This window comes from Mustelus asterias, chromosome 22 (genome assembly GCF_964213995.1).
Source record: "Mustelus asterias chromosome 22, sMusAst1.hap1.1, whole genome shotgun sequence".
Lineage (NCBI taxonomy): Eukaryota > Metazoa > Chordata > Chondrichthyes > Carcharhiniformes > Triakidae > Mustelus > Mustelus asterias.
In genome coordinates, this window is record NC_135822.1 from 69,984,202 (window position 1) to 70,003,733 (window position 19,532).

At 47.6% G+C, this 19,532-nt stretch overlaps 1 protein-coding gene across 2 annotated transcripts in view; it reads right to left on the minus strand.

The window, feature by feature from the left end:
• Window positions 1–19,532, minus strand: part of arhgap25 (Rho GTPase activating protein 25) — a 73,929-nt gene that overhangs the window by 24,771 nt on the left and 29,626 nt on the right. Inside the window, exons 2-5 of one of the 2 annotated variants that reach the window (XM_078239591.1) lie at window positions 17,902–18,101; window positions 14,578–14,665; window positions 6,460–6,585; window positions 1,000–1,207 (exon numbers count right to left, since the gene is read on the minus strand). In XM_078239591.1, coding sequence (XP_078095717.1) covers window positions 1,000–1,207; window positions 6,460–6,585; window positions 14,578–14,665; window positions 17,902–18,101 — 622 coding nt within the window. Of the gene's footprint in view, window positions 1–999; window positions 1,208–6,459; window positions 6,586–11,037; window positions 11,123–14,577; window positions 14,666–17,901; window positions 18,102–19,532 lie in introns of those variants that run through there. The other variant, XM_078239592.1, reaches the window with a different exon arrangement.

Genomic DNA, 19,532 nt, shown 5'->3' on the forward strand with positions numbered 1-19,532 from the left:
GGGTCCTGGGTTCGAATCACAGAATACTACAGTGCAGAAGAGGCCCTTTGGCTGCATGACAGGCCCTGACTAGCCCACCTAATCTCACTTGCCAGCACTTGGCCCATAGCCTTGAATGTTATGACGTGCCAAGTGCTCATCCAGATGCTTATTCAAGGATGTGAGGCATCCCACCTCCACCACCCTCCCAGGCAGCGCATTCCAGACCGTCACCACTCCCTGAGTAAAAAGGTTTTTCCTCACATCCCATCTAAATCTCCCACACCTCACTTTTAACTTGTGTCCCCTCATAACTGACCCTTCAACTAAGGGGAACAGCTACTCCTTATCCACTCTGTCCATGCCCCTCATAATCTTGTTCACCTCGACCAGGTTGCCCCTCAGTCTTCTCTGCTCCAGAGAAAACAACCCAAACCTATCCAACCTTTCTTCATAACTTAAATGTTCCATCCCAGGCAGCATCCTGGTGAATCTCCTCTGCACTCTCTCCAGTGCGTTTACGTCTTTCCTATAATGTGGCGACCAGAACTGCACACAATACTCCAGCTATGGCCTCACCAAAGTTCTATACAACTCCATCATGACCTCTCTGCTTTTGTAATCTACACTCGATTGATAAAGGCGAGTGCGCCATATGCCTTTTTCACCACCCTATTAACCTGCCTTTCTGCCTTCAAAGACCTACAGCCAAACACGCCAAGATCCCTTTGTTCTTTAGAACTCTCTAATGACCATCATTGTCGATTGTCGGAAAAACCCATCTGGTTCACTCATGTCCTTTAGGGACGGAAATCTGCCATCCTAACCCGGTCTGGCCTACATGTGACTCCAGAGCCACAGCAATGTGGTTGACTCTGTAATAAATGCTGGCCCAGCCAGCGATGCCCACATCCCATGAAGGAATTTTTAAAACATTTAGTCATAGCTTGAGCAGTGCAGTGTCCTAAGAATTCAGGGCTTGGTTATGGTCAGAGTATTTCAAAGTTGCGATCTGCATACCTATCAAAAGATGGTCTCTCTCCAGAATCAAAGGCATCTCTCAGTTCTTTGACTTGGTTGTCTTGCCCTGGCAAGCGAAAGACTCCTTCCTCATTCAGTCCACAGTCTCGAATGAAGTCTGCACACTGCTCCACGACCATTGGCACTAGGTGTTTCCCAAACTTCTGCTCGTAAACCATGGTGTCTGCTAAAGGTTGACCGAAGACAGCTGGAGAGAGGGAGAGAGAGAAAGAGTTCAGGCTGGTCAGCAATGCTTCACATCTCTTGGAGCTTGAGGAACAGAATGTGTCACAAGACCAACTCTGTCTTTGTTTGGCCTGTTCACTTCCATCCAATGATGGAAACTTGGGAGCAGTGGAAGAGGCCTTTCAGCCCACAATGGCTGTGCTGGCTCTTTGAAAGAGCCCTCAGTCTTAGTTCTATAGCTGCGATTCTTTTGTCCATAGCCCTTTAAATTCCTGATCTTCAATTCCCTTAAACCATGAATGGAATCAGTTTACACTACCTTTTCAGATATAATATTGCAAATCCTGACAACTCTGGGGGAAGAGTTGAAGGGCAGCATGGTGGCACAGTGGATAGCACTGCTGCCTCACAGCTCCAGGGACCCGGGTTCGATTCCCGGCTTGTGCGGAATCTGCACATTCTCCCCTTGTCTGCATGGGTTTCCTCCGGGTGCTCCGGTTTCCTCCCACACTCCAAAGATGCGCGGTTTAGGTTGATTGGCCATGCTAAATTGACCCTCGCGTCAGGGGGAATAGCAGGGTAAATATGTGGGGTTACGGGAATAGGGCCTGGGTGGGATTGTTGTCGCTGCAGGCTTGATGGGCCGAGTGGCCTCCTTCTACTGTGGGGTTTCTATGATTCTATGAAGATAGATTTGCCTCATCTCCATCTACATCTTCACCCCCGATTTGAATCTAAGTTCCCCGGACTTGGGTGGAATTTTACCAACCCGTCCGCCATGGGAATCGTAGTGGGCGGGACATGGACCGTGCAGAGGTCTGTTGACCTTGGGTGACCTTTGTGTAGTCACCATAGATGAAGATTTGACACTGCTTTGAGCCCAGTGCTTGCACGGAGAACATGGAGGCTCCAATCAGTCAATCTTCACCTTCACAAGCATTATCCTCTTCAATATAAAATCCAAGCTATATACAATGGTTTCTTCATCTCGTCCATGGGCCGAGTGGCCTACCTCTATTCTCATGTCTTATTGCACATCTATTTCTTGTATTTCCTCAGCTGCCTGCATCATGGATGAGCACTGTTAAAACGGATAGTCGAGTGACGTACATCCGAGAATGTTCTCCTGAGGATTGGCCCCCACTCCATGGTCATCACTTCAGCAGAAGTGTGATGCAAGCACCTTTTACACTAAGCAGCAGCTCCAAGGAAACTCAACCCCTCATTGAACAGAATATACGCACTGCAATTTCTCTGTTGGAAGGACAGTAAAGGGGCGGCACGGTGGCACAGTGGTGGTTAGCATTGCTGCCTCACAGTGCTAGGGACCCGGGTTCGATTCTGGCCTCAGGTCCACTGTCTGTGCGGAGTTTGCACATTCTCCCCGTGTCTGCGTGGGTTTCCTCTGGTTTCCTCCCACAGTCCAAAGATGTGCCGGTTAGGTGGATTGGCCATGATAAATTGCCCCTTAGTGTCAGGGGGTTAGCAGGGTATGTGGGGATAGGGCCTGGGAGGCATTGTGGTCAGTGCAGACTCGATGGGCCGAATGGCCTCCTTCTGCGCTGTAGGGACTCTATGATAAAGACATCTGGCCATGGAGAAGTGACAGCATTCACATCCTGGGGTCGCAGGGTTACCTGGGGTCAAGTTGTGTACCAGCACCTTGAGCACCCAATCTAGCCTAGCGATATTCAGGGAACTCCACACTGTCCGACATTCTGACCTGCGGATGAGATGTTAAACCAAGGGATATCTTTGCTTGCAGCTTAAGTTAAAAGGTCCATTTGCTCTACTCAAACAAATTTTGGGGAGATGTTGTGGCCAATGTTTACTCCTCAACTGATGTATAATCAGTTCACCTAATCAGTCATTGGTACCTTCCTGTGAGCATATTGACTCCTGAATTTCCCAGTGTGACAACATTGACTGCACTTCAAGACCAAAGTGTTGAAGTGCTGCACAAACCACCTTATCTGGTATCTCCTCTGTAGTACAAGAGTCTGGCACACAGAGGGTTAATGTGGGACTGAAGACACTACTGCCCACACAGTGACGCAAGCGAGAACATGACCCACACCCAGGGTCAGTCTAGTGTTAGACAGAGCTGTGTGTGTCAGTCAGCACGGAGACACACTCAGGGTCAGTTTACTGTTGGACAGAGCTGTGTGTGTCAGCCAGCACGGAGACACACCCAGGGTCAGTTTACTGTTGGACAGAGCTGTGTGTGTCAGCCAGCACGGAGACACACCCAGGGTCAGTTTACTGTTGGACAGAGCAGTGTGTACCAGCCAGCATGGAAACACACCCAGGGTCAGTCTAGTGTTAGAGCAGTGTGTGTCAGTCAGCACGGAGATACACCCAGGGGCAGTCTTGTGTTAGACAGAGCTGTGTGTGTCAGCCAGCACGGAGACACACCCAGGGGCAGTCTAGTGTTAGACAGAGCTGTGTGTGTCAGCCAGCACGGAGACACACCCAGGGTCAGTTTACTGTTGGACAGAGCAGTGTGTACCAGCCAGCACGGAGACACACCCAGGGTCAGTCTAGTGCTGGACAGAGCTGTGTGTGTCAGCCAGCATGGAAACACACCCAGGGTCAGTTTACTGTTGGACAGAGCTGTGTGTACCAGTCAGCATGGAAACACACCCAGGGTCAGTCTAGTGTTGGACAGAGCTGTGTGTCCCATCCAGCATGGAGACACACCCAGGGCAGCCTAGTGTTGGACAGAGCTGTGTGTACCAGCCAGCACAGAGACACACCCAGGGTCAGTCTAGTGTTGAACAGAGCTGTGTGTACCAGTCAGCACGGAGACACACCCAGGGGCAGTCTAGTGTTGAACAGAGCTGTGTGTACCAACCAGCGCGGAGACATACCCAGGGTCAGTCTAGTGTTAGACAGAGCTGTGTGTACCATCCAGCACGGAGACACACCCAGGGCAGTCTAATGCTGGACAGAGCAGTGTGTACCAGTCAGCACGGAGACACATCCAGAGGCAGTCTTGTGTTAGACAGAGCTGTGTGTACCAGCCAGCACGGAGACACATCCAGGGTCAGTCTTGTGTTAGACAGAGCTGTGTGTACCAGTCAGCACGGAGACACATCCAGGGCAGTCTAGTGTTAGACAGAGCTGTGTGTCCCATCCAGCACGGAAACACAGCCACGGTCAGTCTAGTGTTAGACAGAGCTGTGTGTACCATCCAGCACGGAGACACACCCAGGGCAGTCTAGTGCTGGACAAAGCAGTGTGTATCAGTCAGCACGGAGACACATCCAGGGCAGCCTAGTGTTGATGTGGAGATGCCGGCGTTGGACTGGGGTAAACACAGTAAGAAGTTTAACAACACCAGGTTAAAGTCCAACAGGTTTATTTGGTAGCAAAAGCCACACAAGCTTTCGAAGCTCTAAGCCCCTTCTTCAGGTGAGTGGGAATTCTGTTCACAAACAGAGTTTATAAAGACACAGACTCAATTTACATTGAGTCTGTGTCTTTATAAACTCTGTTTGTGAACAGAATTCCCACTCACCTGAAGAAGGGGCTTAGAGCTTCGAAAGCTTGTGTGGCTTTTGCTACCAAATAAACCTGTTGGACTTTAACCTGGTGTTGTTAAACTTCTTACTGAGCCTAGTGTTGGACAGAGCTATGTGTACCAGCAAGAACAGAGACAGCTCCTGGACTGAACCCTTTATTATTTACCAGCTAAAACACTTTAACTTGAAGGGGAGTGTCAGAGACAGAACATATGTTTTAAGAAATACAAACTACATAAATGTTCAAAATCACTAGGTATATTCAGACACATTCAGTGAGTTGGTAATAATATCAATGGCACCATATCCTGGTAAAAATCCATATGGTTGTGACTGGCAGAGGGGGGAGGGTGCTGAAAATGGTCTTGCATTTATATAGTGCCTTTCATGACCTCTGGATATCCCAAAACACTTCACAGCAGTGACTACCCTTCCAAAGCACTTGGTGAGTTGAATGTAGAGAATCAATGTGTGCCCAGCTCTCTCCCACACACAGCAACCTGCCAATGAGCAGATCACCTGCTGAATGATATTGGTCAGTATAGCAAGGAGAACTTCCCTGAACTTTGAAATCCCTGATCTGAGAGGGCGGGCAGGACTTAATGACTGATTGTGCAACCCTTGCATTGCCGGCGGCAGCCTGGGTGCTTGCATCATTGGGGGAGGCAATGGCCTAGTGGTATTATTGCTAGACAATTAATCCAGAAACTCAGCTAATGTTCTGGGGACCCGGGTTCAAATCCTGCCTCAGTAGCTGGTGGAATTTGAATTCAATAAAAAACAATCTGGAATTAAGAATCTACTGATGACCATTGTCGATTGTCGGAAAAACCCATCTGGCGGCACGGTAGCACAGTGGTTAGCACTGCTGCTTCACAGCTCCAGGGTCCCAGGTTCGATTCCCGGCTCGGGTCACTGTCTGTGTGGGGTTTGCACATTCTCCTCGTGTCTGCGTGGGTTTCCTCCGGGTGCTCCAGTTTCCTCCCACAGTCCAAAGATGTGCGGGTTAGGTTGATTGGCCAGGTTAAAAATTGCCCCTTAGAGTCCTGAGATGCGTAGGTTAGAGGGATTAGCAGGTAAAATATGTGGGGGTAGGGCCTGGGTGGGATTGTGGTCGGTGCAGACTCGATGGGCTGAATGGCCTCCTTCTGCACTGTAGGGTTTCTATGATTTCTATGATGGTCTGTCCAACACTAGACTGACCCTGGGTGTGTCTCCGTGCTGACTGGTACACACTGCTCTGTCTAACACTAGACTGACCCTGGGTGTTTCTCCGTGCTGACTGGTACACACTGCTCTGTCTAACACTAGACTGACCCTGGGTGTGTCTCCGTGCTGGCTGGTACACACTGCTCTGTTCAACAGTAAACTGACCCTGGGTGTGTCTCCGTGCTGGCTGACACACACAGCTCTGTCCAACACTAGACTGACCCTGGGTGTGGGTCATGTGCTCGCTTGCGTCACTGTGTGGGCAGTAGTGTCTTCAGTCCCATCTGGTTCACTAATGTCCCTTAGGGAAGGAAATCTGCCGTCCTTACCCGGTCTGGCCTACATGTGACTCCAGAGCCACAGCAAAGTCGTTGACTCTCAACTGCTCTCAGGCAACTAGGGATGGGCAATAAATGCTGGCCCAGCCAGTGATGCCCATGTTCCACGAATGAATTTTAAAAAAATCATATAGGCTTGCCAGCGCCCAGAGATTTTATTTTGTTAGTGAATTTGAGAGGAGTATGTGAATGTAATCTGGTACCTCCACTGGACGCTCCCATTGTCCGACGGATTGCCTTGACCCAGTCTTTCATTTCATTCTGGGAATTGGCCATCAGCAGGTGTGTCTCATAAACACTTCCTATCCAGTCTTGATCATTGTAGCCCACTGTAAAACAGCAGAACGGCGAATGATTCAGCAAGTTCACATGTTAATCCACACGCACTGAACCCTCAACCAACCTGAAGTTCTGTGTACAGTCAGAATACACCTCCTAGTGTGTCTCGCTTCAACAACTATTCAGATTGCCCAGATAGGCGGACGGCGGACGGTGCTTAGCACCACTGCCTCACAGCGCCAGGGACCCGGGTTCAATTCCAGCCTTGGGTGACTGTGTGGAGTCTGCATGTTCTCCCCGTGTCTGCGTGGGTTTCCTCCGGATGCTCCGGTTTCCTCCCACAGTCCGAAAGACGTGCAGGTTAGGTGGATTGGCCATGATAAGTTGCCCCTTTGTGTCCCAAGATGTGTAGATTAGGGGGGAATTAGCCATGCTAAATATGTGGGGTTAGGGGGATAGGGAGAGATTTGCAGGGGAAATACAAGGGGTTACGGGGTAGGAGTTGGTGTAGGCTTGATGGGCGGAATGCCCTCCTTCTGCACTGTAAGGATTCTATGATTCTAAGATGAATATAGATTTGAACAATAAATGACTTCAATTTTTTCCAGCAAGATCAGGAACAATAAGAATGAAAGGAAATGACCAAGCAAGATGGCCTTTGAAGGTGGTTGTGGGATGTTTTCTACATCCGTCGTCACCAGAGAGGAAATGATGCAAAGCATCATGTGATTTTGACTCAGTTTGTTCTGAGGAAGCCACCAGCTGTGACACTTGCAAATGTTCAGCCGCTGTGTAACACTGCTATTGACTTCTCAAATCCTGACTGAATGAATGAACCTTAGCATTGTTAAGCACCATTGTACGTGTGGTGGCTGCCTTGATCTTTCTTTCCCATAATAGCAAATTGGATTATTATCTAAATGGAAAGAAATTACAACATGCTGCCGTACAGAGGGACCTGGGTGTCCTTGTGCATGAGACGCAAAAACCCAGTCTGCAGGCGCAACAGGTGATCAAGAAGGCAAATGGGATGTTGGCCTATATCGCAAGGGGGATAGAATATAAAAGCAGAGATGTCTTGCTGCATCTGTACAGGGCATTGGTGAGGCCGCAGCTGGAATACTGTGTGCAGTATTGGTCCCCTTATTTGTGGAAGGATATATTGGCCTTGGAGGGAGTGCAAAGAAGGTTCACCAGGTTGATATCAGAGATGAGGGGTGTTGATTATGAGGAGAGACTGAGCAGATTGGGTTTGTATTCGTTGGAATTTAGAAGGCTGAGGGGGGATCTTATTGAGACCTATAAGATAATGAAGGGGCTGGATAGGGTAGAGGTGGAGAGATTCTTTCCACTTAGAAAGGAAACTAGAACTAGAGGGCACAGCCTCAAAATAAAGGGGGGTCAGTTTAGGACAGAGTTGAGGAGGAACTTCTTCTCTCAGAGGGTGGTGAATCTCTGGAATTCTCTGCCCACTGAAGTGGTGGAGGCTACCTCGTTGAATATGTTTAAATCACGGATAGATGGATTCCTGATCGGTAAGGGAATTAGGGGTTATAGGGATCAGGCGGGTAAGTGGAACTGATCCACTTCAGATCAGCCATGATCTTATTGAATGGCGGGGCAGGCTCGAGGGGCTAGATGGCCTACTCCTGCTCCTATTTCTTATGTTCAAAGGAGGAGGAAACCACAACAGCGGATGGGAGGGTGGAAAAGTTACATGTTGGAAAGTGTTGAGGGAAGGAGTGTAGGGTGAGGTGAGCTGATGGTTAGGACTCAGGGAGATGGTGACCAGTGTTGGAAGAGCAAAGAAGATGATGTGAATGTAGAGTTGGAGGCTGTAATGACTTCAATCAGGCCATAGATGTTCGCCTATTGGAATATGAACTCCCTGATTCAGGGGTCCTTCAATGGTCATTTTTGGTGTATGGAGTTAGTTTGTTGTGTTGTATTAATGCTTGTAGATTTGTAAATTATGGGGTGTATTTAGAGGGCAATGCCCTGGAAAACTTTAACCACAACGAACCCTTCCTCAATGGAAGGTAGGAATTGGAGGTTATAAATGGATGGCGTTAGCCATCGGTAATGCATTTTCCGCATTTGTTTTTTGAAAATTTGTATTTGTAATTGTTTTTGTAATAATATATTTGTAATGAACAAAAGAAATCCCTGATTAAGGAGTTGAAACCCTTTCTTAATGGAAGGTAGTAATTGTAGGTTATTGATAAAATGGATGGTGTTAGCCATCAGTAATGTATCTTGTGCATTTGTATTTTGAAAAATGTATTTGTAATTGTTGTTGTAATAATGCATTTCTAATAAACACACAGAAATCCCTGATTTAAGGAGTCGATTGATGGGACAATCAGGGAGTCTTTTCCTTGTATTTAACCGGGAGTGTCAGTTCCTCTGGCATTCCCCAAGGTAGACTGCTGACTGATAGAACTCTGTGCACTGCTGTTAGAATTGTAAATAAAGGGATTTTGGTGAAGGGACTTCTGCCTCCGAAGACTTGTTACCGAGGCAGCACTGAGCTCGGGTAGTGCAGGATGATGACGGCTATGTAGAGATTAGCCAAGGAGCTAGGGAAATTTTCAATTCCTGGAGGCAGCAGGCAGTAGCAGAGTGGGACTGCAAAGAGATGTTTGCAGTTATTTGCAATCACGAAATCCATTGGCATAATGACTTGAGCATTTGCCCTGATGGCCAAAGGAATTCAAACGTCTCCTCAGAATTCACCAAGTAGCTTTTGGTTCATGAAAGCACTGCTCCTTTATCCTGGGGGAATTTCAGACAAGCAAATTCAGACTTTACTTGCAGCCGGGCCATTGGAGAATTCCTATTCAAGCGAGTCGGGAAGGCCTTTCCTCGGCTGGGATTTTACAGCCCTGTCATGGTGGGGATGGGATTGTAAAATGCAAGAGGTGTTCAGAAGGACCATTGACTTCGGCGAGACTGGAAAATCCTGCCAGTGGGAGAGACTGGAAAAGCTTTGCCCGAGCGCTTGCTCCCTGATAAAATGCTTACCTTTAGGCAGGGGACATGTATTCAGGATTAGCTAAGTTTCAGCTTGTGAGTCTCAAAGAACAAAGCTAACAAATTCACATTAAAATCACGGTGACTTTGGAACCGTATCTTTGCTTTGAGCGAGAACACATCTGTTGTGTATGTTTCATAGAGTTATAGAGGTTTACATCATGGTTTACAGCATGGAAACAGGCCCTTCGGCTCAACTTGTCCATGCTGCCCTTTTCTTAAACCACTAAGCCAGTCCCAGTTGCCTGTGTTTGGCCCATATCCCTCTATACCCATCTTAACCATTTAACTGTCTAAATGCTTTTTAAAAGACAAAATTGTACCCGCCTCTACTACTACCTCCTTGATTTGATTTATTATTGCCACACATATTAGTATACAATGAAAAGTATTGATTCTTGCGCAGTATACAGATAAAGCATACCGATCATGGAGAAGGAAAGGAGAGAGTGCAGAATATAGTGTTACAGTCATAGCTAGGTTGCAGCTTGTTCCAGACACTTACCACTCTTTGTGTGAAAAAAAATGCCCTTCTGGACCCTTTTGTATCTCTCCCCTCTCACCTTAAGCCTATGCCCTCTAGTTTTAGACTCCCCTACCTTTGGGAAAAGATGTCTGTCTCTTTAAGGCAGTACAGCAATCGAGGTTCACCTGACTTGAGAGATCAGGGGAAACAGAGAGTAAGTGTTCACACCAAAGGGTGGAGTCCTCTCTCAGCAGAATCTTCCAGAAGCATGTCGTAAACATGTAGAACTGGGGCTCTGCCCCAGGGTAGCCTTCATGCTACTTAAACCTCCTGTATCTAAGTTTCTCCATCCAGTCCCTACCTTCCAAAAATTTATTTATTTATTTGTCACAAGTAGGCTTACATTAACACTGCAATGAAGTTACTGTGAAAATCCCCTAGTCGCCACACTCTGGCGCCTGTTCGGGTACATTGAGGGAGAATTTAGCACCTAACCAGCATGCCTTTCGGACTGAGGGAGGAAACCGGAGCACCCAGATGAAACCCACGCAGACACAGGGAGAATGTGTAAACTCCGCACAATGACCCAAGGCCGGAAATGAACCTGGGTCCCTGGCGCTGTGAAGCAGCAGTGCTAACCACTGTGCCACCCGTGCTGCCCAAATGAGGTCTGAAGCCTGTATTCATAATGCCAGATGCCGGCTACACACAATATATAACAACACCCTTCCTCTCCAGCTAACAGTTGCAGCATCAAAGACACAAGAGGTGGAGTTCAGGGTTTTTTCCGCCACTTTGTATTGAACAGAACCTGCCCAGTTCGAATGAACCTTGCCCATAGACACCACATCCTCTGCAACTTGACAAGCCAGCTTTCAGTTTGAGGTGGGGGGGGGGGGGGGGGGGGGCGGTGGCAGACCCTGCCGGCCTGCACATGGTTTTCTGGGAGTCCTTCACGCATCGGAGGGGTTGCGCAGGGTGCATGGTCCGATGGACTACCCACCTAGACAAAGTGGTGAAAAACTTCCATCTGAATGTACCCTCAGTATCTTCTTCGCAGTTAAACCCATGCAGTTCGACGCTCGTGATCTTACCCAGATGAATGTACAAGAAAGTGAAACCAATAGCTCGCTTATCAAAAAAACACCAGAACAAGTATCCTTCCTCGGAATGTGGGGAGATAAAGCAGCAATTTAATTCAGTGTGCAGGAGAAACTGGAATCTATTTCACCCAGTTTTTTGTGTAAAAGTGGCTAATTCTGGGTTGTTCTGTCATAAAATCATGGGCTGAAAAATGGGCCGAATGGCCTCCTGCTGCACTGTAGGGATTCTAGGATTCTATGAATTCCTACAGTGCAGAAGGAGGCAATTTGGCCCATCAAGCCTGCACCAACAACAATCCCATTCAGGCCCTATCCCCTGTAATCCCACACATTACCTTGCTAATCCTCCTGACACTAAGGGTCAATGTAACATGGCCAATCCACTTGACTTGCACATCTTTGGACTGTGGGAGGAAACCGGAGCACCCAGAGGAAACCCACGAAGACACAGGGAGACGTTTATGTATTAGTCACAAGTCGGCTTACATTAACACTGCAATGAAGTTACTGTGAAATTCCCCTAGTCGCCACACTCCGGCGCCTGTTCGGGGTACACTGAGGGAGAATTTAGCATGGCCAATGCATCTAACCAGCACATCTTCTGGACAGTGGGAGGAAACCGGAGCACCCGGGGGAAACCCACGCAGACACGGGGAGAAGGTGCAGACTCCGCACAGACAATCACCCAAGGCCGGAATCGAACCCGGATCCCTTGTGCTTTGAGGCAGCAGTGCTAACCACCGTGCCGCCGTGCTGCCCCTGCAGCAGAAGGATGCCTAAAATCGATCCAATGTCAGATTGATTTAAGTGATGCTCTGACACTACTCAAACAGGAGTTTCAGCTTCTCTCGGATGCTAATGGATGGGTTAATGGCACTTGACTCTCTTGGAATCCATTGTTGGAGCCCACATATGCCATAGCTTCACTCACTCGGTGTCCTGGCTAATTCCACTACAACTCTGTGGCTTTCCCCAACCCTGCTTTGCTTCAGAGGATCCAGGTACTGCCCTGGAAACCCAGAATCCAAGTCACATTGGTTTTCTGCGTGTCCGTCTGGTCTCCCACTGGGAGGAAAGGAAGACAGAGAGAGCTGGAGAAATTTCAGGAGATGATTTCCTGAGCTGAGGACAGGGATGCCAGTGGTGGAGTGATTAACAGAAAATGCTGGAAAATCTCAGCAGGTCGGACAGCATCTGTGGAGAGAGAATAGAGCCAGCGTTTCAAGTCTGGATGACCCTTCATCAGAGCTGGGACAAAGCTCTATTCTCTCCCCCCCACAGATGCTGTCAGACCTGCTGAGATTTTCCAACATTTTTCTGTTTCTGTTTCAGATTCCAGCAGCCGCAGTATTTTATTTTTACCTGCGGAGTGATTAAAATTGGCTGAAGGAGGTTATCGAGATGGGCAGGGGGCAGGACCTCCAGTGGGATTGGAAAACAACAAGGACACTTAGCATCCCAAACATTGGTCAGAACATTGAATACAGGAATTGGGATGTCTTGTTGAAGTTGTACAAGACATTGGTGAGGCCACACTTGGAATACTGTGTACAGACGATTGGCTGTCAGACAGAAGGCAGAGAGTTGGGATAAAAGGTTCTTTCTCAGAATGGCAACCGGTGACAAGTGGTGTCCCGCAGGGTTCAGTGTTGGGGCCACAGCTGTTCTCTTTATATATTAACGATCTAGATGACGGGACTGGGAGCATTCTGGCCAAGTTTGCCGATGATACAAAGATAGGTGGAGGGGCAGGTAGTATTGAGGAGGTGGGGAGGCTGCAGAAAGATTTAGACAGTTTAGGAGAGTGGTCCAAGAAGTGGCTGATGAAATTCAACGTGGGCAAGTGCGAGATCGTACACTTTGGAAAAAAGAATAGAGGCATGGACTATTTTCTAAACGGTGACAAAATTCATAATGCTAAAGTGCAAAGGGACTTGGGAGTCCTAGTCCAGGATTCTCTAAAGGTAAATTTGCAGGTTGAGTCCGTAATTAAGAAAGCAAATGTAATGTTGTCATTTATCTCAAGAGGCTTGGAATACAAAAGCAGGGATGTACTTCTGAGGCTTTATAAAGCACTGGTTAGGCCCCATTTGGAGTACTGTGAGCAATTTTGGGCCCCACACCTCAGGAAGGACATACTGGCACTGGAGCGGGTCCAGCGGAGATTCACACGGATGATCCCAGGAATGGTAGGCCTGACATACGATGAACGTCTGAGGATCATGGGATTGTATTCGTTGGAGTTTAGGAGGTTGAGGGGAGATCTGATAGAAACTTACAAGATAATGAACGGCTTAGATAGGATGGACGTAGGGAAGTTGTTTCCATTAACAGGGGAGACTAGGACGCGGGGGCACAGCCTTAGAATAAAAGGGAGTCACTTTAGAACAGAGATGAGGAGAAATTTCTTCAGCCAGAGAGTGGTGGGTCTGTGGAATTCATTGCCACAGAGGGCTGTGGAGGCCGAGACGTTGAGCGTCTTCAAGACAGAAATTGATCAATTCTTGATTTCTCGAGGAATTAAGGGCTATGGGGAGAGAGCGGGTAAATGGAGTTGAAATCAACCATGATTGAATGGTGGAGTGGACTCGATGGGCTGAATGGCCTTACTTCCGCTCCTATGTCTTATGGTCTTATGGTCTTATAGTTCTGGTCACCCTATTATCGAAAGGATATTATTAAACTAGAAAGAGTGCAGAAAAGATTTACTAGGATGCTACCGGGACGTGATGGTTTAAGTTATAAGGAGAAGCTGGATAGATTAGGATTTTTTTCCCTGGAGCTTCGGAGACTTCGGGGTGATCTTATAGAGGTCTATAAAATAATGAGGGGCATAGATCAGCTAGATAGTCAACACGTTTTCCCAAAGGTAGGGGAGTCTAAAACTAGAGGGCATAGGTTTAAGGTGAGAGGGGAGAGATACAAAAGGGTCCAGAGGGGCAATTTTTTCACACAGAGGGTGGTGAGTGTCTGGAACAAGCTGCCAGAGGTAGTAGTAGAGGCGGGTACAATTTTGTCTTTTAAAAAGCATTTAGATAGTTACATGGGTAAGATGGATATAGAGGAATATGGGCCATACGCGGGCAATTGGGACTAGCTTAGTGGTTAAAATTAAAAGGGTGGCATGGACAAGTTGGGCCGAAGAGCCTGTTTCCATGCTGTAAATCTCTTTCACTCTATGACTATAAACAAAGCTCATTATGTTCTCACTCAACAACAACACACGCACACGTAACCACATTGCTCACTGGGAAACCATCATAGCCCCCACTAAGTGTCTTCGCCAACACAATCCAGGACAGCTCGGAAAGGTGTCGAACTTTGAGAACGTGGCCTTTGAGCTGGGAGGCTTCCCAAACTTGGTCATTCACTTTCAGACTCGGTGTCTGTACAAAACCCTGAAACATTTTGAGTTTTTAACAGAATAGAGAAGGCGTTACCTGGGGTGATTTCAAAGAGGAACTTCCCTGGATCCTCAGGGTTTGATGGTACTTCATTGACTTTGCTATCCTTGAGGAGAATGCAGCCCTGGAGGAGAGACAGAAGTAACCAATGCATCACAGAGGAAGGGGTTACACAATGTATATGGTTAAAAATAACAGCAGCTGGCATGAATGAAGTTCCTCCAACATAAAAGAGAATGTCTCAGGAGGGTGGTGAGTGCGTCACTAACTCATTAATCATGTTCACAGTGGGGGTGAAAACTACACTGGTCAGTGACCAACACATTACATCACATTCATCTACTGAAGAACTTCCTATTTCCACATAATTAAAATATGAAGACATTCCCAAGTACATTTTGACAAATGGTCATCTGGACTCGAAACATCAGCTCTTTTCTCTCCTTACAGATGCTGCCAGACCTGCTGAGATTTTCCAACATTTTCTCTTGGGTTCAGATTCCAGCATCCGCAGTAATTTGCTTTTATCCCAAGTACATTGCTACTTTCTCACATTGAGAGGTATCTTTCCCAAATGTCTCATGGAAAATGCCCATGTTTCTGTGGTTATTTCCCAAGAGTCACTGGGTTGTGCAGCTCTGATGGATGATCAAGACACTTGTTTCTTTTTCCCCCTGAAAGTGACTGTTCCCCCTGAAAGTGACTGTTCCCCTCCCAACAGTTAATCTGGAAATTGTGCAGCGTGGGATTACAGTTGGGAAGTAAACCCAGCTCTCCCCAATTCAGGAAAGGATTAGGGAATCATTGCAAGAGTGGATAAACCAGTTCACTCGGAGGGGAACTGGGAGAGTTTGCTGGTGGGAATTTAGGGCCCCGCTCGTCCCGAAACTGTAAAATTCCGCCTGAGGTTAACGGACCTTCCCGTGCTCTGCCCCTCGCCCGCTCCGATTCCTGTGAGGGGCAGGGCGGTAAAACTCCGGGCTGTGACTTTATCGTCCTGGAAAGAACACTGTTTTAAGAGACAGAGTAGCACCAGACTCATTCCTCCTCAATATACAATTGTTGGAATTAACACCAGCGATCCACCTCCGATATTGATGGCCGGTGGGAGTGAGTGGGATTGAAATTATTAAGGATCAGGTTGATTTTGCATTCGATCTCGGAGGAATTTGTCCATCAGGCCCCAGGTGGCAGTGGAAGCAAGTTAAAATGCTGCATTTCCATTTCAGAATGGTAACCTTACTGTCTGGTGTTTTGATTATGTATGTCGAGTGCACCCACTGGCTGCAGTGACTGATAAAGAGGACACTAAGCCAGAGGACGCAGCTATAAACCTGAGGGCCGATATTTAAGAGCACCAAAGACAAACGACTGTTGCACACATGCAAGATCTCTGCATATCTCCGAGGCATTAAACGCAACAATCAGACTCAAGTTTGTTCTGAGCCCTAACAACAATCAAGAATCATAGAATCCCTACAGTGCAGAAGGAGGCCGTTCTGGCCATCGAGTCTGCACCGACCACAATCCCACCCGGGCCCTATCCCCATAGCCCCATGCATTTACCCTAGCTAGTTCCCCTGACATGAAGGGGCAATTTAGCATGGCCAATCAACCTAACCCACACATCTTTGGACTGTGGGAGGAAACCGGAGCACCCGGAGGAAACCCACGCAGACACGGGGAGAATGTGGCAGACTCCGCACAGACAGTGACCCAAGCCGGGAATCGAACCTGGGTCCCTGACGCTGTGGGGCAGCAGTGCTAACCACTGTGCCACCGTCTGACCCAAGAGCTTCAGTTATTTCAACTTGCAGGTCTCAGTCAAGTGTGGGTCTGGAGAAATCTCATGATGATAGAATACTCAATGGTGATTCAGCCCATCGAGCCCTGCTATGGCTTTCACATGTTGTGGACCATCAAACCACCTTGATTTCATCAAAATCTCCTGCCTCATCCTGTTAGGCACCCCATCGTAAACAAGACTGAGGACAGACAAGAAGATGGTCATAAAAGATCAATACTTTTTAAATACAAATAGCAAATATTTACCATCTCTCTCTTTCTCTGGATATTATCACCACTGTTCATAAGTTCATAAGATATAGGAGCAGAGTTAGGCCATTTGGCCCATCAAATCTGCTCCGCCATCTGCTCCGCAGTTAGCAGATACTCGACATACATATGATATCATGGCTGATATGCTCCTCATCCCCATTTTCCTGCCTTCTCCCCATAACCCTTCAACCCATTACCAATTAAAAATCTCTCTAACTCCTCCTTAAATTTACTCACTGTCCCAGCATCCACCACACTTTGGGGTAGCGAATTCCACAGGTTAACCAGGTCCTAACTGTTGTGGGGTGATCAGAGAGAAAGTCATTTTCTTTGTTCTACCCGAGGCTTCATTGTCAGCAATGGGGCGGCAAAGGCCTAGTGGTTTTATCCAGAAAGTCAGCCAGTGTTCTGGGGACCCAGGTTTGAATCCCGCCACGGCAGATGGTGGAATTTGAATTCAATAAAAAAAGTTTGGAATTAAGAATCTACTGACGACCATGAAACCATTGTCGGAAAAACCCATCTGGTTCACTAATGTTCTTGAGGGAAGGAAATCTGCCGTCCTTACCTGGTCTGGCCTACATGTGTCTCCAGAGCCACAGCAATGTGGTTGACTCTCAACTGCCCTCAGGCAACTAGGGATGGGTAAGTCAGCTGTGGCTGACTTTTCTCTCTATTTGGGGCGACGAAGTGGTTAGCACTGCTGCCTCACAGCACCAGGGACCCAGGTTCGATTCCCGGCTTGGGTCACTATCTGTGTGGAGTTTGCACGTTCTCCCCGTATCTGCGTGAGTTTCCTCTAGGTGCTCCGGTTTCCTCCCACACTTGAAAGATGTGCGGGATAGGTGGATTGGCCAAGCTAAATTGCCCCTTAGTGTCCCAAAGTGTGTAGGTTAGATGGATTATCGCTAGACTATTAATCCAGAAACTCAGCTCATGTTCTGAGGAGCCAGGCTCGAATCCCGCCACGGCAGATGGTGGAATTTGAATTCAATCAAAAACAAATCTGGAATTAAGAATCTACTGATGACCATGAAACCATTGTTGATTGTTGGAAAAACCCATCTGGTTCACTAATGTCCTTTAGGGAAGGAAATCTGCCGTCCTTATCTGGTCTGGCCTACATATGTCTCCAGAGCCAAAGCAATGCGGTTAACGCTCAGTTGCATCAGTTGCTCAAGAAGGCAGCTCACCGCCACCTTCTCAAGGGCAACTAGGGATGGGCAATAAATGCTGGCCTAGCGAGTGACGCCCATATCCTGAGAATGAATTGAAAATAAATATATCTGATCTGCTCGCTACCTGTGGCCTCCCATCCTCTTCCTCTTTGTGATAATATAGGTTATCTCCTCGGAGAACGAACCAACGAGACTGCCACTGTTTAACCAGAGACCTCTTCCTCTTTAACCAGCCTGACTTCACAGGACGTTCCAGTGTGTTGGGAGATGAAGCTCGATTTGATGTTGTGCTATGGTCACCTGGCATCACGCTCTTCGAACGACCTAGAAATAGTCAACAAAGACATTCATTTTAAACTTTAACAGCGCACCCCTTTTTACACTCTTCGCCAAGAGAAGTTCTGCCCCATGAAGATCTTGTGCGCATTTTTACAGACTTAAATATGTGTTTTATTTATTTGTGTCACAAGTAGGCTTACAAGGCAGTTACTGTGAAGATCCCCTAGTCGCCACACTCTGCCGCCTGTTTGGGTACACTGAGGGAGAATTTAGCATGGCCAATGCACCTAACCAGCACGTCTTGCGGACTGTGGGAGGAAACCGGAGCACCCGGGGGAAACCCACCCAGACACGGGGAGAATGTGCAGATTCCGCGCAGACAATAACCCAAGCCGAGAATCGAACCTAGGTCCCTGGAGCTGTGAGGCAGCAGTGCTAACCACTGTACCACCGTGCCACCTATATTCCTCTCAATAACCGACTCAATAACCGACTCAATAACTCTTTCAGCTCTGAAGAAGAATCGCCCACACTCGAAACATTAACTCAGTTTCTCTGCACAGATGCTGTCAGACCTGCTGGGTTTTCCCAGCATTTCTGTTTATATTTCAGATTTGCAGCATCTGCAGTATTTTGCTTCAATAACTCTTCCTTTCAATGTCTCCCAGTGCAATAGTTAACAATCCTGCTGTCTCCCCAAAGCCTGTACACCATCTGCAAGGCACAAGTCAGGAGTGTGATGGAATACTCCCCACTTGCCTGGATGGGTGCAGCTCCAACAACACTCAAAAAGCTCAACATCCTTCAGGATAAAGCAGCCCCCGCTTGATCGGCACCCCTTCCACAATCATTCCACCCCTTCACCACAAGTGCAATGACAGCAATGCCTACCATCTACAAGATGCATTGCAGCAACTCACCAAGGGTCCATTGACAGCACTTGCCAAGCCCGTGGTCTCAACCTCCTGGAAGGACAAGGGCAGCAGATACCTGGGAACACCACCACGAGGACGTTCCCCTCCAAGTCACTCACCATCCCGAATTGGAGGTATATCGACTGTTCCTTCACTGTCGCTGGGTCAAAATCCTAGAACTCCCTCCCTAACAGCACTGTGGATGTACCGACACCACGTGAACTGCATTGGTTCAAGAAGGAAGCTCACCACCACTTTCTCAAGGGGCTAATAGGGACGGGTGATAAATGCTGGGCCTAGCCAGCAATGCCCACATTAATAAAAAAAGAAATGAATAATGTTACTGTTTTTCAGATGCTCCAGATCTGATTTGATTTGATTTACTATTGTCACATCTCTTGGGATGCAGTGAAAAGTATTGTTTTTTGTGCTATATAGACGAAGCATACTGTTCATAGAGAAATAAATGAGAGAGTGCACAATGTAGTATTACAGTTACAGCTAGGGTACACTTTCCTCCTACGTTATCCATGTGCCACAATCAAATGTGAGTCTCCTGACT